Here is a 25,934-nt window from a genome sequence, read left to right as displayed (position 1 = left end):
TCCACAGCAGGCTGCCTGAACCCCGAGGCCCACTGAGGGGGCAGCCAGGACTCTGACCCGTAGCCTGCTGCAGGGGGGCCAGGTGGCAGCCAGCTGCCCAGACCCCAAGTCCTGCTATACGGGGCATCCCAGAGCCCCGACGCATGGCAGGGGAGCTGGCAGCCTGGACCCCGGAGCTCTGCGGCAGGGGAGCTGGCAGCCCAGCCAGGCAGCAGGGCAGCCTGGAGCCTGCTGGACAGCAGGGAAGTCTGCTGCCCAGACCCCGAGACCCGCTGCGGGGGCATCTAGGACCTGGACTCCGCCGGGTCCATGACCCCCACTGTGCATGGCCGGGTGGCAGCCGGCTGCCCGGACCCCAAGCCCCGCTGCATGGGGCTGGCAGTAGCCTGCGGTAGGGCAGCCCGGAGCCTGCAGCTGAGCTAATTGGGCCACATGCAGCCCACAGGCCCTGAGTTAGAGCTAGTAACGAACTAGATGCTTTGGGCCACATCCTCTCTCATGCTGGCTTTTCCAGATTAGGAGACAAACTTGCAGTTTCCTATTCACAGTTCTGATGAAATGGGGTGAGGGGTTAGTCACCAAAATCAAGAGATCTTCTGAGATCCATAAAGATCTGGTACCTCTTTATTATAAAGGATAGCCTTCCCCTTGCAGCACAGCTCCATTAGAGAGCATACAGACACTTGCTGGTTTCCACCACAGCTGTGAAGGGGACTCTGGGGTTCTAATGCTGCTTGGAGAACTATTAAGTATTTATTGGATTTCTGATGTTAAATCCTTGGGGTCAGCAAGGGAGTGTGCCCAGGTGAGTGGCTGATCCCCTGTCTATCCCCCCAAATCCTGTGGAAGGGCAGCCCCACAGAGTTCTAGTGCTGGAAGTCTGCATAGTTTCAAGGAGAAAGGAAACGATCTGCAGAGCTAGCACTCTTCTGCACTCTGCAGTGGTTTTGAACTCGCCTCCTCTCATGGAGGTAGATGGGTAACATTGACCAATATGATCAACGGGCATTTTCATTTGCTCAGGAAAAAAATTGGAGGTGGTGGGGGGGAACGACCGTAAATCCACCTGCATTAACCCTGTGTTTCAGCAAGTTGCATCTTCATACCAGAAACAATTGTATCCATTTTTTTTCCAGTCCAGTATTGGTTTGTAATGAAAATTTCTTTTTCCTTAAAAAATGTTAAATTTAATATAAAAGCAAAATTTTAAGTGGAAGCAAAATTTCACCTTCCTCATTAATGTGTAGATTTTAGTGAAATCACGTATTGCTGAACTAACTACAGTGTTTATTATTTATACCCCTTAATCCTAAGCACATATAAAGCCCCAATTCCGCATGTGCTTAAAGCTAAATATATGTGTAAGTCTTTCCAACATCAAGGCCTTGTTCAGTCATTTTAAAACAGCAAGCACTTGGGTATATTGATTTTTAAACTATTCAGTGTCCCCATGCTTTGTTCAAAGAAGATAATGTAAAACTAGCGAGTTAATTTTGCTTGTTTGTTTGTTTTTAGTCGGGCCTAACGCCAATCCATGTTGCTGCCTTTATGGGACATGTAAATATTGTGTCACAGCTGATGCATCACGGAGCATCACCCAACACTACCAATGTGGTGAGCAATGGCTTTCCTCTCAGTAGCATGGAAACACATTTTTAATGAACTAGAATCTCTGATATTTGTATTTATTTAAGGGTCCAGTACTGTAAGGTGTTGACCACTTCTTGAGAGGTGATCAGCACTCATAGCTCCTCAAGAAGTCAGTGGGAGTTGTGAGAGCCGAGGATCACCCAAGAGGGTTTACAGGACCCTGAGAAAGTTTTGCTTTAGGCCTGACCTACACTTAAAATTTAGATTGACCTAGTTATCACTGCTAAGAACAGTGGGTAAGCTGACCTAACCCTGGTGTAGATGCAGGTAGGGCAACAGAAGAATTCTTCCATCACCCTAGCTTCCACCACGACTTGGGGAGATGGATTACCTACATTGACTGACAAATGCCTTCTGTCAAGGTAGGAAGCATCTACATTCTGGCACTACAGCAGCATAGCTGTGGCATTGCAGCTGTAGTGCCTTTAGTGTAGACATGGCCTTATATATTAATCTACTTATTTGCTAACCTAAAGAATGAGAACTCACTCACTATAGCTTAATTTAGCACATCTAATTTTTGAGAAGTGCACTTGACTGCTTGAGTGCTGCTTCCCCAGAACACCAGAGGCCTTACCATTTAAGGCAAGTTCTGTTGTTGTCAACAGATTGCAGCAGATTGTCAGGACATATTGCATGTGTCCATACAGCCATACAAGTGCACTTTTACTGGAGGAGCACTGTGTGCCCCAGGCTCCCTGGGAAGTGGTGTTGAGGTGTGTACTTGACAAACTACACTCATTGCTTTAGGAAAAAAGAAGGATTTAAATTTGAATCCTTCTTTTACAATTTGGCATGAAAGTCTCTCTTCAAAACAGAGATGGACACTATCAGAAGAGAGCAGTGCATAGATGGTTTGTTCTGTAAACAATATTAAATTATGCACGCATGCAGCACCAGCTGTAACTTAGGCAGCATTTGGATTAAAAGATCCAGTGAAGTACAAAAATCAAGAAAACAATTTCCCTCTTGAAATCATTCTGGTTTCCTTGGATATGCATCTTTTGTTAAGCCTTGGATTTATGTACTTAGTAATGATTTTTTGTGTTCACTCAACCGAGTACTTGTCAGATCACAACAGACATTTGGGTCATGGGGCATAACAGCAGGAAGGTAGAGGAAAATCAGCACATCTGAATACATAAAATTTGTAATCATTCTAAATGTTTGACCAACTGAGTGGTCATTTAATTTGACATCATTTTAACATTGTAAATAGACTACAAGTGAACAAGAGCTTTGTTTTCTTTTCAACAAAAGGAGAGAACACTAATGTACTATTCTATTAGCAAACTGATGCTGGAATAAATTACTTTCCAAGGTATAGTGCTAGAGGTCAAATATTGATTTGCTTCCACATCCTACTCACAAACTACTCCTTAAAAAAAAAAAATCATCATGTGGTGATTTTAAATTGGATCATGAGGTTTTTTTACTGATTAAACATGGTTTGTTTGTTTTTACTCAATCTTTGACTATGTTTTGCTTTCACTACTACATGTTAGAGAGGAGAAACAGCACTACATATGGCTGCCAGAGCTGGCCAAGCAGAAGTTGTTCGATATCTAGTACAAAACGGAGCTCAGGTAGAAGCTAAAGCTAAGGTAAGGTGATATTCCACGTATAATAAATAAATAAAGGGTACACTTAGCAAAGCCAGGAAGTTTTGCCAATTAAAGTGAAACATTTTCTTCCCAGCCTCTGGGGAAGGAGCAAGGAAGTGAAGCCATGTGTTGGTCTTTATATTGTGGTAATGATCTTTTTTGTTTGTTTGGTGCTCAGATACTATGGTGAGTGCACTACAAATGTATAGATAAGGCAGATGGTGTCAAGCTAGTACCAATGGTCATTTTTCCCCTCAGTTATACTGGATGTGGGGAAATTGTTTTTATTATGTGCAAAACTATCATCCCTGTGCCATAGGCATCTGCTATCATCGCACAAAGCTTTGCTGTGTATACATTCAAAAAATAAATATACACCTTTACCCTGATATAACATGACCCGATATAACACGAATTCGGATATAACGCGGTAAAGCAGCGCTCTGGGTGGGGCGGGGCTGTGCACTCCAGCGGATCAAAGCAAGTTCGATATAACATGGTTTCACCTATAACACGGTAAGATTTTTTGGCTCCAGCGTTATATCACGGTAGAGGTGTACTTTGAAAGAGTGCTTCACAAAGGACTCCAGACAGTGCTGACATCTCTGGAACACCTAAAAGTCAGATGTAGTAGCCTTGCAGAGAGGAAAGCAGTGAGGGTTGGACTGCTATGTCACAGTCAGACAAAAAAAATACAGTGGTTTTAAAGCAATAGCAATTTACCTGTAGGAATTTCTCCATAATAGATCAGGTATTAAGGAGTGGGCGATTGAAGTAGGATGTCTCAATTCGAATAAGGTGCTGCCACCAAAGAATGGAGAATTAGGTAAATGTGAGTTATTCCTAGTCTCTTTGTGGGGAGGAACAAGGGGAGATGGTGTGACATGGTATGATGGTTTGTTGAAGATAACTGAGATTGCTTGGAACCAAGATTGTGCAATGTGGAAGTGTAGGAAAATGTCAGTATATAATTTACAGAAACAAGTAATGAAAGAAGGTGAAACGATCTGGTAGGTCCCTGGTGCAAGGTCACAAACTACACTCAAGTGACTATTTATTTTTCTTCACTGAAAATAATCTGTGAAGCTCTTCTCAGAGCAACCTCCTAGGCCTAAGTACAGTGACATTGCTGTTCTGAAATGAGTTACAATCTCTATAAAGGAACATGGATTTTAGTGACACATAATATTTGTAGTATTCTGTTTTAAAAAAAAATAATAATTGAACATAATCAAGTATAATGGGCACCCTTACTTTTTTTTTTTTAAACAGATTTGAAACTTTTTACCAGTTTCTCTGGAATTCCCCATTATTGAGACAGAGACTATGAATGGAATTGCTCTAAATAAACATAAGAGATGTGTTTTAATACATAAAATGAGGAAATTAAGTGCCAAGGATTCTCACTCCATCCCAAACTCCTCCTGGTGTGATTAGATATTGCAGGTATTTAGGTGCATAGTGGGGTTTTCAAAAGCAGCTAGGAGCCTACAATTCATTGATTTCATTGGGTGTTAGGTGCCTAGATGCTTTGAAAATCCCACTAAGTGCCTAAATACCTCTATAAATCCAGTCAAGGGACAGATCTAAATCCACTGTAGCTTTGATGAGGCCTTTAGTGCAATATGGCCTGCAATATAATTTCATGGTAAAATGATGCAATGCAGGGACAGATTGAGATACTTGAATACCTTATTTTCTATTCTTGATCACATTGTGTGGTGGGGAACATATTCTGTAACAAAGCACCTTCAGGTACTACATCCCTTAATCATATGTCAGAGAAGAAAAACAGCATGGACTATTCAGTAGTTTTAGCCTTGATAGAATTAATAGTCATTTACATTGCATGACAAGAACATTTCAGTCCTTATGCAGACTGTACTGTATTCCTGTCATCTTTATATTTAGGATGACCAAACACCACTACACATTTCTGCCCGATTGGGAAAAGCTGATATAGTGCAGCAGTTGTTACAGCAAGGAGCATCTCCAAATGCAGCCACTACTTCTGGGTATACACCACTACATCTTGCTGCTCGAGAGGGACATGAAGATGTAGCCTCAGTTCTTTTGGATCATGGTGCATCTTTAGCTATAATTACAAAGGTAAGGGAGTTGTAGAAGTGATCGCTCAAATGCTTTAAAAGGTTTTGGATTAGTTGCCAGTGAATTTGGTGCAGGAATCATATGTGCATACCAAGTTACATAGGAATTAACTACATTATATTATCTAGGAAGATACAGATCTATGCTTGATTTATAATATAGCCTAGTGATAAAAACATTGATTTGGGGGGGGGGGTCACGGATCAGTTGTTCTCATGGATATCTGTAATCTGCTTTGATGGACTTGTCTAATTTTTAAAGACTAAGCTTAGCACATTTGTCTAGCAATGCCTATTGTGTGTGATGAACATTAGCTGATGGAATACTAATTTCTAGGTTGTTTACCATAAGACAAAAACATTTCTACTCTTCCAAACGACAAAATGTCTGCCCTTTTCCAGGCAAACGATGGTAATGATTCCATTTGAGTGTATATTGATTTCATGTGAAAGGAGTGCACAACTGAAATTTTCACCAAGTGGCATAGATATGAGTGCTTCCCAAACCAGGACCAGGACCACTGGTGACCAATGAAGCACTTGCTGGTTGTCAGTGGAAATCTACTCTGATTTCCTAGTTGGCTGCTGCTCCTTGTTTCCAGCTGCTTCAATGGGTGTCTGGGTTTTTCCCTGCAAAGAACCATCTCCAGGCCTATGAAGGCATCTGGAAACAAAGAAGAGACAGACTAGCTGCACCTACTATGGTTAACAGCTATGTAAGAGAAGGAAAGGAAACAAGAAGTAACGTGATAGGCCAGAGCCACCTGTGTGACTGGAACTGCCAGACACCTCTGGGAGAAGAATGTCCAAGGCCATCATGTAGCCTTTTTTTCTTACAGAAAGGGTTTACTCCTCTGCATGTGGCTGCAAAATATGGAAAAATTGAAGTAGCCAACCTTTTGCTGCAGAAGAATGCATCTCCAGATGCTGCTGGAAAGGTAGGTCAGAAAAGGCCACTGCCCACTTTCATGTACTTACCCATGTACCAGAATACCATAGCAGCTACTTACTATCACACAAGCACTTGCTAATATCCACTACCGCAATTTTGGGTTTAATTGAAATCTTCTGTTCATCATCGTATAGCAATATCCCAGTAAGGTCAGCAATCCCATGAGAAATGGATTTTAACATCATTAGGGCAATACTGTCATTTCTTTCATGTGTCCACCCAGGGAAATAAGAAAGTGTTAAGCGCTTCCTGACTCCCCTGCTCAGCCAGAGCACAGGGAAGAGATCAGGGGGACAGGACTCTGCTCTCCCATCCCCCACGCTGGTGAGCAGGGAACTGGAGGAGCCAAGGGTTCACAGTGTGACAGTGCTGAGCCAGCATGAACAGGAAAATGGAATGGATCAATGGTGGTTTACTTACACCCTTGGGCAAAGGGAAATTAGGACAGGAGCTGTGATTCAAAGTCCCAATTCCTTTCCTGGTCTGCTCCTGGGGCAGTCAGATATGTTCTTCCCCTTCCCTCTGACCCTGGGCAAAGTCACAATCTTACCCTAAATAAGGGTGTGAGCAGACAAGAAACAGCTTTTGTCTGTTCTAAGGTGTGTTGTCTCAAAAGTTAATGGAGAGTTTGGAGACAGAAATGAATAATATCACTGTGTTCTCACCGTATCTAGTTTAACCTAATTCTTTGCACTCCTGCATTTTCACTGATGGTAGTTATAACAATGCTTGTTTGTTCTGCATGTGTTTTTAGAGTGGTTTAACTCCACTCCATGTAGCTGCACATTACGATAATCAGAAAGTGGCACTTCTGCTCTTGGACCAGGGAGCTTCACCTCACGCATCTGCAAAGGTACAAATGTTGGTCAATGCAAGGGAACAGCAGACATGCTTTTGATATTGTTTTTTCTCTGTTCTGTCTCAGCATTTTTCATTATGGCTTCCAGTTACAGTGCACTCTGTTGATCCTGCTCATTAATGTCTTTCATCCACATAGGGATCTGTAGGCTGGTAGAATGACTCAGTAGAGGAGGAAAGAGTGGCAACCAACAAGGTCTTTCCCCCCAAAGGATAGTGTTTATAACAAAGAAGTAGAATTAGTTAACAGTAGAATCCCCACCCCCAGCCAATTTGGGTTTCAGTCAGGTACCATGACCACTGATTATGGAGCCCATCCTGCCTCCCACTAGGCATTCTCCCTAGCACTGTCTCACATGCCACCACCTTTATGTCCCTTCCCCTTAGCATCTGTGCTAAGATAGGTGGGAGGAAATGAGCTGGGGTTAACTCCCTGTTCAGCAGACGCCAGGTAATAGCCCTGTACTTTGTCACAGCGTCCTTTTAGGAAAACACGTTAGGGTGGGATTTGTCAGTCTGAGCATTAGTATTCTTAATAAGCATTTCTGAAGCACTGCAAATGGATCTCATTACAGTATTTAGAAATAGAAAAACTTAGCCACAGCCCTGAACAGATTGCAATTTAACGTAGACAGGACAAAACAAAACACAGCACAAGAATTCAGGTGTGGGGGGAGGGCGGGGGGGCACCGGGGGAGCATGGGGGTGATAGAGAGAGAGCAACATCTGCATGAATGAGCCTAAAAACATTGATATATGAATATAAAACTTAAAAAGGGGTGTGGGAAGTCCAATGTGCCCGAATCCATGATGGGCTCTTCTGAAATCCCACAGCATCCCCTGGACTCAGAAAGCCCAGGATAATGCAGTTTTCTACATCTACCATTTATCACCAGTGTGTCAACATCAGTAAATAAAATAGGCCTGAAGCATGCTTGGATACGATGGTGATGGGCATAGTCCTAAACAGCATTCCAAACAACAAATATTGAAGATGAAGATTGTGTGGAGAGGCCAAAATCATATATGCACAAACTACACCTCTTGATTATCTTCCTCTGCAGTGGGACCAAATACAGACATAACAAACAGTCTTTCTGCATGGCTAAAGAGGAGACAGATCACAGTGGGAAATGTAGTCTCTTGTACATGATATTTCATTGACACAGACTCCCACATGCCCCCTCATTGCCTCAGGGTCGCCCTGCAAGCAGCCCCCTGCCTCAGTTTCACCTTTGAGGGGCTTCTTCAGTAATGCACGCAACAGATCAGTTTCGCAGGCCCTTCAGCGAGGATTCTATTTATTTTCCAAGAAACACAAACCAGAAAGAAAACATAAAGCAAGTCCCAGATTTCTCTGCTGGAGCCTGCTTGCTCCCAGCAGCCTTTGTATTCCATTCTGGTCTGTCTGAGCACCAGCACACACACAAACACACTGTCCTTTCTACAGCTTCCTGCTGCCCTCTATAGGGGAATCAGGTGGTCCCTGCTCAGGTGTTCCTTCTGAGTAACCAGAGTTGTCTGGCCATCTATCCCTTAAGGGGCAACCCACCTTGTTCAGTCACATAATGTGAAGTGCATGAGGGAAGGGAAGTTAAATAGAGAAACAAAGGTAAAGCCAAAAATCAATAACTTTTATAGGGATGTGCCAACACACTGCCTCAGGAAGTGAACTGGGGTGATCTCTGATTTTTTGCCATCCCAGCACAGTTATTTTAAATGCAGCAGTGAAAGAAACGTCGTCCTGCAGGTGACTAGAAGTTACTGACCTAGTTTTTGCTGAAAGAAACATAACTGTCAGAGCATGGCTCTCCCATATGGTCAAGGACTGTGGCTTCACCAAATGCCAAGAGCTTCTGAAGCCCAAACCAAAATGATAAAATTACAGCATAAAGATAACCAGAGTCTCATATTCTGTCACCTTATTCACACATCTGTAACCAAATGGGTTAGCAGCTGCCACTTGTGGGTTTTGGTGCTAGCTGAAAGGCTTCTTAAAACACAACATTTGTTAGTATTTTACAGCAAGTGAACCACAGCAACACACTGAGTTGAGCATAAATACTAACTGAAATTAGCAATAGCATGCTTATGGCCTTAGGCGATATGCTGTGCAGTCAACTAATAGATGATGTGATCATGGGGCAGATGAACACCCATTCCTTTTGTAAATTCAGTCTGATAAATAAATGTGTAATGTCGTATAGATCATCATTTGCACCACAATCAGCTTCTTCAACAATTGTTTTAGCCCTGCTGTACCTCTTTAATATTGTCCTTTTGACTGGCCCATCAGACTGGCATTACAATATTCACTTCAAAAAGTGATCTGTGAAAAAGCGAATTAGTTGTAGTCCCAGACCCCTGGTGCAACTGAAAACTGGGATGGACAGTTAATGCTGACATTGCTGTATTTTGCTCTATGCCTATTTCTTTTTACAGTGTTCATCTGGGTCTTAGGTAGCAGCAGTTAATTTGAGTTCACTATCCATTTTGCAATCATTGTCCTTAATTCTCTTCTCTAGTTATCAGTTGCCATCTCTGTCTACCCTTACACTCATCCCTTATTTTTTCCTGTTACAGTCAGAATAATCAAACACTTCCCCCGAACATCTCCCGTCCCCTATAAGTCTATTTATTGTGATAGTCGGGTCCTTATGAGGAAAAGATGCAGATTGAGAGTGAGCTGAATTTTTACTTGGATTTTCAGCTCTCTATTTGCATACTCTTGGCAACCTACAACTTTCACTGAGTAAAATACAGTTATGAACATATAAAAATGCATTTGCAAAAAAGTAAAGTCTGCCTTTTTGCAAGATGTACAAAATGCATCCATCACATATTACAGGCTGGACTTATTTGTGAAGCTATCAGGCACATACCAGATGTATTTTCAGATGTTCTATATGTTTCTCTTGTGCTGAAAGTTCTTTTTACTCTTTTTAAGAATGTGAACTATTTTTCAAATGAAAATAGAATTTATTAACTCTGTACTTCCCTTTATTTATGTATTGCCTCTTTGTCAGAAGCTTGGCTTCATAGGGGGCATGTAGCCAATGGCTAGGAATATGCACATGTTTTTGTGCTCAGGTCCATAGCTAGACTCAGAAAGTTCACTTTTATGTTTGGCATCAAACTGAGCTGGATGGCCTTGATGGGGTTGGAGAGAAAGGAAACGGTTCTTTCTCTTTGGTCAGAGGGATTGTAAACTGTACCCAGCCAATATTTGATCTGAAGGCTAGTTGCCTTCAGACAATAGTAATATCGTCTTTCCACTCCCCCTCTGCTCAGTGGCGCTAGCTCACTAAAGTCAGAAAAAGATATTTTTTTCCCCACAGACAGTAGTTTTTGGTCCTATTGCTAGGAACCAAGTTAAAGAACCTGGTTTACATTCAATTTAAACAAGGTCTCAGCTAAACCAGTGTCTAAAATGGTTTCCAACTGCCAGTGTGGAAAAGCTAAAACTGGTTAGAACAGTACTGAAAACTTGTGTTCTACCATCGACCCTGTCTGCAATGACTGATCAAACATATTTGAAAGAAGTTTAGCTAGAAATGTGAATGAGTGGACTTTAAATACATGTGCATGCATAATACCTCTATTATAGGTGGGGTTGGTGGCATCACCTATTATAGGGTTGCCTATACGTCCCATTGTAATCCCCTGTTTTTAGTTGCTTATAACTTTGCTAAACTAAACATTTGAGCTAAAATGTTCCATGCATGAATGGAATGGATTCTATTCCTGCCTTTCCTACAGAGTTTCTATGTGATACTAGACAAGTCATTTAAACCAAACATTTTGCAGGTGGTCACTAAGTGTGTTTTCTTCATTTTATGAGTGTCCAACTTGAGATCCCGAGATCTGATTGGCAGAAGTGCAGAGCACTCACAGCTGTAACTGAAGTTAGTGGGACTTGTGCTTTGAACACACAAAGTGCTAAGTGCTCTGAAAAATTAGGGTCTAAGCATCTCAGATAAAGTACCCAACATCAGGTACTTTTGACCTTTAATTTCTCTGTGCTTCAGCTTCCCATCTATAAAATGTGGATAATATCACCCATTCGCTTCATAGGAGTGTTGTGAAAATACATTCATTAATGTTTCTGAAGCACTCTGATACTATAGTGATGAGCACCATAGAAAAGCCCAGGAGGAAATTAATAATTCTATTTTCAGGGTTTGAATAGTCAACAGCAAATAATGCACTGAGCCCACATATTGAACAGTGAGGATAAAATAAAATATTGAATGGCTGCTCATAGAGTGAGCACCATACATTCAGTTTGCTGAATGAGGCCAGTGTCCTGTGGGAAAAAATAATGTATGAGCATGTAATTAAAGACTGTATTATACTGCATATGCACAAAGGGGACAAATTAAGATTGCAAAGGCAACCTTTGACTTGACAAGTAATGTTCTTTTAACATCATTTTTCTGTTGGCATGTATGTGTAGAGGTTCCTAGACCAGTGTATTTCAGTGTTCTGGAAGGGCACAGTCATACACTGAGAATCATGCAGGCAGACTCTTGTGCCAGTGAGGAGTCTCTTCGACTTCACAAGGGCTCCATGTGGGTACTGTAGTCCATCCACCTAGATCCATTTGCAGGATCTGACCCTTAATGTCACAGATTTCAGTACATCCAGAATTAGTATTGTCTCTTTTCTGGGTTAATGCTAACAAAACACTGGTGTAACCATGCATGCCCCTATGTGTTCCTTGTTCCTGCTTACATCACCACACAACAGTTAGTCCCTTAGTTCCTGTGGAGTACTGCTCATCTACTCCTGGAGGCACAAGCTCAAAGAGCGAATTCACCTCCAGAGGATATGCAGTTTTCAGCCACAAGAGGACTGACTCTGACCTTCTCATTAGGACAGGCAGTCTCATGCCTCTAGGAAGAGCTGAAGCTGTGAAGGACCAATAGGTGGGACACAGGCAAAAATACAGGAGTTTAAAAATATCTTTTTTTTGTCTTTGTTACCTCAGCAGCACACAGCAGGAAGTGGAGTGGGTTTTATCATGGTGTGGGAGGAAGGCATCTTATTTCCATACACAATGGACAGTTTCTGCCTTTGAGTATATCCTTCAATCACTTCCCCCCCAAGGAAATTAGATGAGATCAGGAGATCTAGTGGGAGTGGGGAAACAAGTCAAGCATGGGTGCTATTGTGTGAGAGGGTAGATTTAGTGAGTTTCTGGCAGTTGTTCTTCCACTGTTTAATGGGAAAAGTTTCTTCCACTACCTGAAAAGGGGAGTTGGGTCCTATTTTAAGTTGGGTTTGTTTCCAAAGCTGTTAGGGGTTCAGGCCCAGGTAGTTTGGAATATTCATGGTACTTGCTATATGGTTCCATCCATCTGGAATCCCACTTCTTTAAAAGCACGCTCTCTCTCTCTCTCTCTCTCTCTCTCTCTCTCTCTCTCTCTCACACACACACACACACACACACACACACACACACACACACACACACACACACACACACTTACTTTTCCAATGGTTTTAAAATTAAGATGAACACACTATTTCTAGAAGACTAACAGGACCAGATGCAATAAGCATCATAGTCAGTATCCAAAGGCTGGCCATGCCCCTGACCAGTGTGTTACCCATGGTTCTTAAATCTGTTTAGTTGATTTAAGCTATGTCTACACTACGGACATACAGCTGTATGGTCTCCTGTGTAGCCACTCTATGCTGGCAGGAGAGAGCTCTCCCACCAGCATAATTAAACATCTCCAAACAACAAGCAGTAGCTAAGTCACCGGGAGACACTCACTTTTGTCGGTGAAACTTATTCTTGGTCAGGGGTGTGAAAAAACAAACAAGTTTTGCTGACAAAAGTGCTAGTGTAGGCAAAGCCTCACATACACATTGATTTTAATAAATGCTTAAAGAAACTTAGGACTTGTCTTCATGGATAGTTAGTGCACAGCAAGCTGGGGTGTGAAAGTACAGCGCACTAGCCTGTCATATACTAAAGGTATGTCTACACAGCAATGAAACACCGCAGCTGACCCGTGTCAACTGACTCAGGCTTTGGCTCTGGGGCTGTTTAATTACTGTGTAGATGCTCTGACTCCAGCCTGGGCCTGAACATCTACACAGCAATTAAACAGCTGTGCAGCCTGAGCCCTGCAAGCCTGAGTCAGCTGACCCAGGCCAGCCGCATATATTTAATTGCTATGTAGACAAACCCTTAATGTCTGTGTGGAGCTTGTTACATTGCACTAAAAGGTAACGTGCCTTGAAACTGCTAAACTTTTAGTATATGGTAGTGTCCTCACAGCCACTTAGTGTGCTGTATAACTAGCCACATTTGTGTGTAAAACAAATTGCAGGTTTTCTGCTAAATCCTGTCCTTCCTTTTGGAACTCTAAGATTATTCTGTACAGTTGAAATTGCATTTAGATACTCAGAAATGAACTTATTAGAAATACCTGGATGCATGGATTAGAAAGAAAGAAAGAGTTCAGGGATATGAAACCAGAAGTTCATATTGACGTATCCTTTTCTGGCCCAAAATAGGGTGTCTAAAACTGCCTCCCAACAAGAATAGGACAAACTTTGCAGTAAAGTTTGTGTTACAAGAAAGACTGACCCCAATTCTCATATATAATACTTCTTCAAGAAATGGAAGAAAACAAACACTAACAGCTGTTCTGAGTGACTAAAGATGAACATGTATATAATAGCGAATCCCATCCCTTCTGTACATTACAGGGTTAATATGTACTTAGCCCTTAAGGAAAAGTAGCAAATAACTATGAAAGTTGTCTCAAACGGTTATGAAGTCTTTGTTTGTAGATTGTACTGCTCTATATTGGGGCTAAATTTTCCACATGTAGAAAGTGCCATTCAAATTTTTTTCAATTTGTCTTATTTACAGAGATTATTTTAAAATAGTTATTGAAAAGTTCTGATGTGTCGCTTTTTAATATGCTCAACTTTTAAGCTCATTCATGTCAGGACTGAATTTTTAGAACTGATCATTTAGGATAATAAAATCAAGTTTGTACAGAAACTTATATCGAGGTAGAGGTGTATTTCACAGATGAGCCTGTAATCAAATATTTTATATTGACAGAATGGTTATACACCACTGCACATAGCTGCCAAGAAAAACCAGATGGATATAGCGACTACATTGCTTGAATATGGTGCTGATGCTAACGCTATTACCAGACAGGGTATTGCCCCTGTACATCTTGCATCCCAGGAAGGCCATGTGGACATGGTGTCATTGCTTCTTACTAGAAATGCTAATGTGAATCTTAGCAACAAGGTAAGTTTGCACTTATTTATTTATTTTTGCACTCAGGAAAAAATATGGTAACTAATAAGAAAAGGGGCTAGCAAGTGAATTTTGAGTCATCTGATTCTATGAGATTTGAAATTTACAAGCTTTGACAAGTCAAACCAATCTAAGTACCTTCTTTGATAATGTTACCAGCCCAGTGGATGGGGGGAACTGTAGATGTGATACATCTTGGTTTTAGTAAGGCTTTTTGACACAGTCCCACATGACATTTTCAGAAGCAAACTAGGGAAATATAGTCTAGACGAAATTAGTGTAAGGTGGGTACAAAACTGGTTGACAGACAGTACTCAAAGAGTAGTTATCAATGGTTTGCTGTCAAACTGAGGGGATGTATCTAATGGGGTTCAGCATGGGTCTGTCCTGGGTCTTGTATTATTCAATATTTTCATTAGTGACTTAAATAACAGAGTGGAGAATATGCTTATGAAATTTGCGGATGATACCAAGCTGGGAGGGGTTTTGAGGACAGAACAAAACAAATTCAAAAACTGAATTTGATAAACTAGAGGATTGGGCTGTCATCAACAAGATGACATTCAATAAAGACATGTGCAAAGTACTACACTTAGGAAGAAAAAAATCATATGCACAACTACAAAATAGGGAATAACTGGTAAGTGGTTTATAGTGGGTCACAAATTGAATATATGTCAACAATGTGATGCAGTTGCAAAAAAGGATAATATAATTTTGGGGTGTATTAGCAGGAGTGTCGTATATAAGACATGGGAGGTAATTATCCCACTCTACTCAGCTCTGGTGAGGCCTCAGCTGGAGTACTGTGTCCAGTTCTGGGCCCCACTCTTTAGGAATTGCGTGGACTAAGTGGAGAGTCTAGAAGAGAGCAACAAAAATGACAAAATGTTTAGAAAACCCAACCTTAAGAGGAAAGATTAAAAAAACTGGGTATATTTGGTCTTGAGAAAGGAAGATTGAGGCAGGAACTGATAACTGTCTTCAAATATATAAAGGGCTGTTATAAAGAGGATGGTGAGCAATTGTTCTCCATGTGTACTGAAGGCAGGACAAGGAACAATTGGCTTAATGTGTTGCAAGGGAGATTTGGGTTAGATATTAGGAAAAACTTTGTAACTATAAGGATGGCTAAGCAGTGGAATAGGTTACCAAGGTAGGTTGTGGAATCCCCATCATTGGAGGTTTTGAAGAATAAGTTGGACAAACACTTGTCATGGGTGGTCTAAATTGACTTGGTCCTGCCTCAGCGGAGCGGGCTGGACTATATGACTCGAGGTCCCTTCCAGCCCTACATTTCTATGATTCTATGTAAAGCACACGGGTGTTTGAATTTGTCATCATTTCTTCTAGCAGAAAATAGAACATAGTAAAGGCCATATTAGATCAGACCAATTGTCCATTTTTCTGGAATCTTGTCTTTGACATTCTCCAGTACCAGATGCTTCATATGAATATGTAAACCCTCCCCTTCTCCCCTGTAACGGACAATTCTGTTGTAACATGCCTATTGGGGAAGTTTCTTCTTAACTCTAGGCTATTCGTGGGCTTGGCTCCAGCCATTTTATCAGATCTATACATGTGCCTCCCATTAAGCAGTGGTAGCCCCTAACTTTGTAAAGAAAAGCTGATTTTTATGGGCTATCAGCAGTATGGTTGTCTGAGATTTTGTTCTTAATGTAAGTGATTCCCCGGGGCATTCCATTATAGCACTGTGACTTTCCACATGCTTTCTCTTGGGAATTGGAAAGGAAGTGATTTTCTGTTTATACATCTGCCAAAGGGTTTACAGGCTGTTAAGTCTGCTCAGTGATAATGTCTACAGTAAATGTGCATCCCTAATTCCCTAGATGGCCTCATCTCCATCAGTGTAATTGTACAGTGTGGTTTCTGTATGAATTTATCTGACAAAATTAGGAAGGTGAGAGTGAGAAATTTCTCACAAAAATCGTTCCTTGCTCTCGGCAGGTGGAATGGCTCAGTGTCCTCTGAGTCTCTGGGTGTGCTTCATATGACACTTGGAAGCCTATGCTTCATTTCTCCTATTCTAACCTTCAAACTATTCATGGTCCTTCATTAGCATTTATGGCTATCCTTAAATGCAGATGCTGGCTTTTATGTGGTGACACAGTGTACCTCAAAATAACACCTTGTACCCTCATATTCACCATTTGTATATGGTTATAATATATTTTGTGCAAAGTATGCTTTGTGAGGTATCGTTTGAAAAGTCATAATCTGTTACGTATTACTGTCCTGTTGACGTGTGTAATATATGGAGTTAAGAGATTTTGCTGTATGTTTGTTACTGAAACATGTGAGTCTTGGGAATGTCCACAGACTAGCTCTTTAGAAATAACAAGAACTATAAACAAAGAACTGTCACCTCAAGCTGCACGTATACAGAAGGTGCAAGCAAGAATTTGCAATTCATATGAAGGACTGAGTGCAGAGCACATAGGCAGTGGGGCTGCCTGACCCCATGACACAGCAAGAACTTTTCAAATAAAAAGGGTCAAGATATAAAAAGGGGGAACAAAGGCCCTTGGCCACCTCTCTTCCCCCACCTGTTCTGAAGGCACCAAGATTGTTTGGAAGACAGAAACATCATTGAACTGGGGGGAGGGATCCTAACTGGAAAACTTTCCAGTTAGCACAGACTTTTGGGTAAGAGAAACCTTATTGCTTCGCATTTGACGTAGCTTGGTAAAGTTTAGGAATTAGACTGCAATTTTATCATTTTATTTCTTTTTGTAACCTATTCTGACCTTTTATGCCTATACCAGTTATAATCAGTGAAAATCTGTCTTTCTGTAGTTAATAAACTTATTTTGATGTTTTATCTAAGCCAGTGTGTTTTTGGCTGAAGGGCTTGGGAAATCTACGCAGGTTAACAAGGGCTGGTGCATATTCATTTTCTTTGCTAAAATGACAGAATTTATGAGCTTGTATTGCTTAATAAGTTACTGAGCAGTTCAAAACGGTACATGTCTGAGTTGCAAGGCTGGGACTGGGGATATGCAGGTGTTGCCCTGTATGTAATTCAAGAGTGGCTGGACATAGCATTCTAGTATTTGTCTGGGATGACTTGCATGCTAGGGGCTGGGGTGGCAGCTCACACAGCAAAGCAGGGCCTAGTGCACACAAGGCTGGAGAGTTAAGGGAGCACAATGATCCATCAGTTCAGGTCGTACTCTGGGGCATGTCACATTGGCGCAGCGAGCAGGGTGAAATGCACAGCCTGTTGTACTGAGTGAGATTTGCACTTCATATACTGGTGTAGTGATTTTAAGTGAGACTTTAAGTGTAATGGCTGAACACAATCAAGAAAAGATGACACTTTTGTTATTTTCTGTTTGATTATTTCGGGTAAGGGAAATAAGAGCAGAAAAAGCATAAAGATGAGAGAGCGAAGCAGTTACAAAGTTAGAGCTGTACCGATTGCAGGTAGCAGAAAAAGAGAGAGAACAGAGAACCTTGGAACTAAAGCAACTGGAGGTGGAAGCCCGTCAATGAGCCCTGAAAGAGAAGGAAATAACAGCTGCCATAGAACAGCACATCAATGTGCCTTGGAACTGAAACAAGAAGAAGCCTACTTACACATTCATTTTCATATATAAGAGAACACTGTAAATAGCAAGATTTAAATCTGAGTGAGTGAGTGTTGCTCCTAGAAAACTGGCAGGAATGTAAACAATTGTTTGATGTTTCTTTTAATCTCATTCATATCAGGATAGTGAAATAGCCAGGAAAAAATAACCTTGAGCTTTTGTGTTAAAATCCCATAGTATAATATTGCTCCATATTTAATATTACGTAAAATAATGTTCCTTGTATAATTGCTGTACCTTGTATAGGAAACATTAGCTTGCTGTGTAGTTGATGCTTTTCAATTGTAGTGTCTTGTAATTGAACACATTTAAACAGTAAACAGATATACAATTGTACTGATCTCAATGAGGCTGCAGCTTGTAAATGAGGGCAGAATTTGTCTAAGTGTTGTTGAGGAAAGAATTTGGCTCATAATGTTAATATGACTCCTCTGCAAGATGATCATTTGTTGCCCCTAATTTTACAGAGTGGACTGACACCACTTCACCTGGCTGCCCAAGAGGACAAAGTCAACGTGGCAGAGGTTCTTGTTAATCAAGGGGCTGTTGTTGATGCACCGACAAAGGTAAGATTAATCAACACTAGCTAATGTGTAAATATACCTGAAGAAAAAATAGAGAAAATATATTATACCCACCTAATGGAGGTGTTTAAAGTCTGTAAGGCCAATTCACCATTACAATGCTCCTGGTTTATACCAGTGTAACTGCAGTGAGTATCTATGGATTTACATTGGCATGAAACTGAAGTAACAGTGGTGAATCAACCCCTGTGAATAACCAGTTAGAAAATATACTTCTGAACACATAAGATCATATATTCAATGTTATCCAACTTTCCTTTACATAGAAAGGACAGTCTGTGAGCAGTATGTTTATTTTTGCAATCTTGTCTGATGTTTGGATCAGTTTTGATTTAGTTCCATTATATTGTGTTTTGACTGAAGAAAGTAGGCATCCAGTAGGATTGGACTGCATTCTTCATTTAAGCAAAGTCGCATAAATGCCAGAGCTTCCGCTATCTTGTTTTTCACCATGTAATACAGTCTCTTAGCACCCATTAGTGTTCTTTGGTGTGTACTACACGTACTCACTCCTCTATCCAACCGGCATTTGAAAAAATAACAGAATGGTTCTTTAAAGTGTCTTAGGTATCATTGTAAAAGCACTCTTTCAGAAGAGCTGTGTTTCAAGCAACATAAAAAAAGTAAAAACAAATTAGGCACTCCCGATTATTAGAAATGTTTTGTCCCTTATTATGAGTTCTTGTAAACAGTAATAGACAGTCACCAATGAAATCGAAGTCTTCCGCTTATCCTGAGCTAAACACTGAATAATGTAAACTTCCATAAACTATTCTCTGAGTGTTACCAACACTGGCCTGCTGTAGGATGACCATGTGTCTCCTCCCCACTCTGTGCCCAGCTCAGGGCACCCAGGCTCTCTCTCTCCCACCATGTTACATGTGCACAGCGGGTGGGGAGCTCTGTCCTCCTGCTGCGCTGGCTCCTCCACGGCATGTTTGGCCAGCCTCCCTGGCAGCCAGGCCTGGGCTGGGAGCGGGACGGAGCTGTGCAGCATAGCCAGCTACCTGGGGGCAAGCCTGGCTGGGAAGGGGTGGCAGCAGCAGCCCACTCCCTGCCCAGGTTTGGCTTCTGGGGACAGAGGCTGACTCCAAGCATGCTGTGAGGTGGGGGGAGAGGTGGGAGGAGGGCTCTGGCTTACTCGGCCACTGTCCCCGAAAGCTGAGCCTGGGTGGGAGGCAGCCCGATGTTGCAGTCAGGTGTTCTCCCAGGCAGCTGCTGCACTGTACCAGGCAGCGTACCAGCAGGGCTGGAAGAGGCTCTGGCCCTGGCCCTGGCCCCACCCCTTCCACTCCCTACCTGGGCAGCTGCTGGTGGGGGGCACTTGACCCTGCATAGCCCCCAACATGTCTCTACAAAATGGTGTACTCCAGGTGTGTACAGGAGCCAGATGGAATCAGCCTGTGAGCACAGCCAGTCGTGGGGCAGGCAATGCATGTATTGCATACATGGACAACATGCCACTGTCTGTAAGATATTCTGCCCAGACATGACCACCACTAGAATAAGGGGCACCTTCTAAATAAGTAATATATGTATTCTAATATTAATTAATTTTTACAAGAAATATTTATCCATCATGATTTCATGACTCACTCAGTCTTCAGGCCAGAATTCCGTTCCTCAAATCCCCCAAAGTTCACTTCAGACCTGCTTCTCCAGTCAGCTATATACACCTGATGGGTCCACAACAGACCATCAGTATACCATCATCTCCAAATTCTATTGATACATTCTTTGTGGGAGGGGAGGAACCAAACCATTATTTCCTGTAACGTATGGGCATATAGGCAGGCCCTATATATGATAGTGAAGCAACTGATTATAAGTCATGGCAAAGGGAAAAGTTTTCAGGCCTGATTCACCACTGTGTTACTTCAATCTTATGCTACGGTAACTCCACTGATTTCAGTACAGTAGTTAGTCTGGTGTTAAACTGGAGTAATCCCATTGAAATCAGTGAAGTTATTCCATCTTTATATTTGTGCAACACAGTGATAAATCAGGTCCACAGTCTGCAGCCACTACTTCACAGGTGAAACTCTATTCAACTATCTATGAGATTTTTAATAATTGGAGATATACCAATCTCCTAGAACTGGAAGGGACCTCGAAAGGTCATCGAGTCCAGCCCCCTGCCTTCACTAGCAGGACCAATTTTTGCCCCAGATCCCTAAGTAGCCTCCTTGAGGATTGAACTCACAACCCTGGGTTTAACAAGCCAATGCTCAAACCACTGAGCTATCCCTCCCCAGCAGCTTCACTTTCCCTGGTCATTCACTGCAGATCCCTCAAGGCTCTCACTTTTGTCCTCTTGGAGATGGATCTCATTGGTATTGAATCTTTCTGTAACCTGAAGTAGCTCAGTAACATTGTAGGACCTGCTGTCTTCACTTAATTAAAAGCAATGTCTAAACTGCACGCTAACCCCTATTAATGTCTGCATTCCCCCTATCCCCATAGTCCTACAAATAGGAAGTAGTCTAAGTAGTGCACTGTCAGTGGGATCCCTGTCTGCCAATTCAATGGCCACTCCAGGAAAGACCTGAAATTCTTAACTGCAGCACTGAAAATGAACCTGGTCAGTAGATAAAATTATCCAAAAGGAAAGAAAACTTAGTATCACATTTACTTATCCAAAGATTTAATCATGTTTTCTGTAACAGGTCCATAGCATGTTCAAAGGACTAGTACATCACTGAACATTCATCCAGATTAATAACTGTGTTCACTGGTAGTGAATAGGTCTTTGTTACAAATGCCCTTCTGGGAGACCATATCTCAGTGGCAGAGAAATCCTCAGGTGTGGCCTGGGGCAGGAACTCAATGTTCAATAGCCAAGAGAAGTCCCAGTGCACTGCATTTTATCTTTCTGCATTTTTATCCATGTATCTAAGCAGAACAGTCATTTTTGGAGTAGCATTTCACACACAAGGCTAATTTAAATTATTAATGCTGAGGCCCAATTATCCATAATGAGGAGCATCTTGGACTGCTTAGCCTTCCTTCTACCACGTTAAGCCTTACTCTCCACTGCATGGGACCATTTGCCCCTTAGGGAGAACATTTGCACCTATTTTTCTTCCAGCACTTGATCTGAGCTGAATGAGTCAGGTGTGTGTGACACAATTTCTTAATTGTTACATAAAACAGGGACATGGAGACCAGATTGCCAGGCTCTGGATAGCAGGCCAGACTCTGGTCATCTGAGGACACCACTCTGCCAAAAATCACTTGCTGCAAACACTGTTGTAGGAAGATGTGTGAGAATCTGTATCCTCTATTTTATCATGGACCGCAGTTTCTGGAGAAACCCTGATGATCTGAGTTTATAATGCAAGACCTGACAAACTCTTTGCTGCAGTAGGAAACACCCTCGCCCTTGCCCCTTCTGTAATAACTACCTGGCCCTTTCTCTTCATATTCTATCCAGGTAGCAACTGGGGTATTGACTCATAAAACAGAGTGATACTATTATCATCACTCAATTACAGTATCCATAGCAGGAGAAAGAATACTTAATATTTTATCAATGTCATTTAACTTCATGTGTAGCCACAGGTGAGCTATCATTTTCTTGCTCAGGAATATTATCATCTTTAATCATCATTTATAAATCTCTGTAAGCCAACATAGTACCTTACAAATGTATATTGCTTGATGCTGCAATCTTTATTCTTGTGAGTACTTCCTACTTATATACCTGTGCATTTGGATCACTGGGACTACTCAAATGAGTGAGGAATACTCAGAGGACTACAAAGGAAGGGAAGATTGGGCTGAGACACATTTTCTGCTTCAAAGGAATAGTAAGGAAGAATAGTTTTGCCACTGCAGGACTTGCTGAGTGAAATTTTCTGGCATTTGTTATGTGTCAGAATAATTGATTGTAGTCTGGTCTGACCTAAAATCTATGAATCTATGAACAGTCTCAGAAGTACTATCAGACTTAAAGATCATATGCAGTTCAATTATAAGTCTCAGGGCTTTTTTCTCCTAGGACTTTTTAATTGTATTTTGGAGGAAAATAGGAAAAGGAAAAATAGCCACTAGTTTTGCAGGCTGCATGTTGACAGTGTTCTGGGGTTCCTCTTCTGGTTCTGCAGCAACAGTTAGCTAAACACATGCTAATCCCAGAGCTCTGATGACTTCACTCAAGGATGCTGGTGAATAAACAAAAGCTGATTTGGCACAACAAAGCGATAGCGATGTTAGTGGAAGCTGGCTTTTTCTGGTTTTTAAGCATAGCTATGTTTACTCAAGCTCCACTGGACAGATGTGGGGAAAGTATTTACTTAAATTCACATAGAATCTCTATGGATAGCAATTCCATGCTTGAATAATAACAGTGTAGCAGTATCAGTATGCTACGAACCACCTGACCAGGGTGGTGATGGTGATTATGAAATGCTCCAGGAGATTATAGCGACTCTAAAAATAGAAAACTCAATAATAATGGGGGATTTCAACTATCTCCATATTGACTTGGTACATATCACCTCAGGATGAGATGCAGAGAGAAATTTTCTAGACACCATTAATGACTGCTTCTTGGAACAACTAATCCTAGAACCCACAAGGGGAGAGGCAATTCTTGATTTAATCCTAAATGGAGCACAGGATCTGGTCCAAGAAATAAATATAGCTGAACCACTTGGTAATAGCGATTATAATGTAATTAAATGTAACATCCTTGTGGGATGGAAAATACCAAAGAGACCCACCACAGTAGCATTTAACTTCAGAAAGCGGAACTACATAGAAATGAGGAAGTTAGTTAAATGGAAATTAAAAGATAGAGTCACAAGAGTGAAATGCATCCAGTGTGCATGGAAACTTTTATAAAACACCATAATAGAGGCTCAAATTAAATGTATGCTCTAAATAAATAAAAATAGTAAGAGGACCAAAAAAGTTCCACCATGACTAAACAGAGTAAAAGAAGTGGCTAGAGGCAAAAAGGCATCCTTTAAAAATTGGAAATCAGATCCTACTGAGGAAAATAGAAAGAAGTATAAACTCTGGCAAATCAAGTATAGAAGTATAATTAGGAAGGCCAAAAAAGAAATTGAAGAGTAAAGACACAGAAACTAACAGCAACATTTCTTAAAAGTACATTAGATACAGGAAGCCTGCCAAATAATCAATGGGGCCACTGGATGATTGAGGTGCTAAAGGAGCACTCAAGGAAGACAAGGCCATTTGCGGAGAAGCTATATTAATTCTTTGCATCGGTCTTCACTGCAGAGGGTGTGAGGGAGATTCCCACATCTGAGCTAGTCTTTTTAGGTGACAAATCTGAGGAACTGTCCCAGATTGAGATGACAGTAGAGGAAGTTTTGGAACAAATTGATAAACAGTAACAAGTCACCAAAAACAGGTGGTATTCACCCAAGAGTTCTGAAGGAATTCAAATATGACATTGCAGAACTACTAACTGTAGTATGTAGTCTTTCATTTAAATGAGCTTCTGTACCAGATAACTGGAGGATAGCTAATGTTATGCCAGTTTTTAAGAAAGGTTCCAGAAATGATCCTGGCAATTACAGGCCAGTAAGCCTAACTTCAGTACCAGGCAAATTGGTTGAAACAATAATAAAGAACAGAATTATCAGACATATAAATGAACATGATTAGTTGGTGAAGAGTCAACACAGCTTTTGTAAAGGGAAATCGTGCCTCACCAATCTACTAGAATTCTTTGAGAGAGGTCAACAAATGTGGACAAGGCTCATCCGGTGGATATAATGTACTTGGACTTTCAGAAAGCCTTTGACAAGGTCCCTCAACAAAGGCTCTTAAGCAAAGTAAGCAGTCATGAGATAAGAGGGAAGGTCCTCTCATGGATCAGTAACTCATTATAAGATAGGAAACAAAGGGTAGTAATAAATGGTCAGTTTTCAGAATGGTGAGAGGTAAATAGTGATGTCCCCCAAGGATCTATACTGGGGACCAGTGCAGTTGAACATATTCATAAATGATCTGGAAAAACAGGTAAATTTTGCAGATGATACAAAATTACTCAAAATAGTTAATTCCAAAGCAGACTGTGAAGAGTTACAAAGAGATCTCACAAAACTGGGTGACTGGGCAACAAAATGGCAGATGAAATTCAATGGTGATAAATGCAAAGTAATGCACATTGGAAAACATAATCCCAACTATTCATATAAAATGATGGGGTCTAAATTATCTGTTACCACATAAGGAAGTGTCATTGAGTCATTGTGGATAGTTCTCTGAAAACATCCACTCAAATATGCAACAGTAATCAAAAAAGCTAACAGAATGTTAGGAACCATTAGGATAATAAGACAGTAAATATCATTATACCACTATATAAATCTATAGTACACCCACACCTTGAATACTGGGTGCAGTTCTTGTCAGCCCATCTAAAAAAAAAGATATATTTGAATTGGAAAAGGTACTCAGAATGGCAACAAAAATAATTTGGGGTATGGAGAAGCTTCCATATTAGGAAGAAAAAACACTGGAACTTTTCTGCTTGGAAAAGAGATGATTAAGGAGGGATATGATAAAGGGCTACAGAATCATGAATGGTATGGAGAAAGTTAATCAGGAAGTGTTATTTACCCCTTCACATAACACAAGAACCAGTAGTCATCCAATGAAATAACTAGGCAGCAGGTTTAAAACAAACAAAAGGAAGTATTGCTTCACACAGCGCACAGTCAACCTGCAGGGCTCATTGCCAGGAGATGTTGTGAAGGCCAAAACTCCAATGGATTCACAAAAGAATTAGATAAATTCATGGGGGTTAGATCCCGCAACGGTTATTAGTCAGGATGGTCAGGGATGCAAGCCCATATCCTGGGTGTGCTAAGCTTCTAATGTCCAGAAGCTGGGAGTGGATGTCAGGGGATCGATCACTCAGTAATTGCCCTGTTCTGTTTATTCCCTCTGAAGCCTCTGGCATTGGCCACTGTCAGAAGACAGGATACTGGGTTATATAGACCACTGGTCTGACCCATTACGGCCATTGTTTTGTTATTCTGTTCTTTAAAAGGTAATGCAATGTAAAAATGGAATACGGGTAAAGCACACATTTCAAAATACCCTTCAGAACATTAGGTTCCTTTAATAGTATATATAAAAACAAAATGTGCTTCTTTAGAATATTTTCACCCCCATCTCCTTTGTCTTGTTTTTCTTCACCCTTCTTTCTGCATCTGAATATGCCTACACTGGAGTTGGGTGGAGATTTCTAGCTTGAATAGACATACCTGCTACACTAGCGGTAAAATTA

At 41.2% G+C, this 25,934-nt stretch overlaps 1 protein-coding gene across 1 annotated transcript in view; it reads left to right on the top strand.

The window, feature by feature from the left end:
• The window catches only part of ANK3 (ankyrin 3), a 305,329-nt gene that overhangs the window by 155,293 nt on the left and 124,102 nt on the right, over positions 1-25,934 (top strand). The window contains exons 12-18 of the mRNA XM_045025319.1: positions 1,516-1,614; positions 3,156-3,254; positions 5,166-5,363; positions 6,202-6,300; positions 7,069-7,167; positions 14,263-14,460; positions 18,548-18,646. Of these exons, the coding sequence (XP_044881254.1) occupies positions 1,516-1,614; positions 3,156-3,254; positions 5,166-5,363; positions 6,202-6,300; positions 7,069-7,167; positions 14,263-14,460; positions 18,548-18,646 (891 nt within the window). The remainder of the gene's footprint in view (positions 1-1,515; positions 1,615-3,155; positions 3,255-5,165; positions 5,364-6,201; positions 6,301-7,068; positions 7,168-14,262; positions 14,461-18,547; positions 18,647-25,934) is intronic.

Source organism: Mauremys mutica, chromosome 7, assembly GCF_020497125.1.
Source record: "Mauremys mutica isolate MM-2020 ecotype Southern chromosome 7, ASM2049712v1, whole genome shotgun sequence".
NCBI lineage: Eukaryota > Metazoa > Chordata > Testudines > Geoemydidae > Mauremys > Mauremys mutica.
This window is presented reverse-complemented; position numbering and strand designations above follow the sequence as displayed.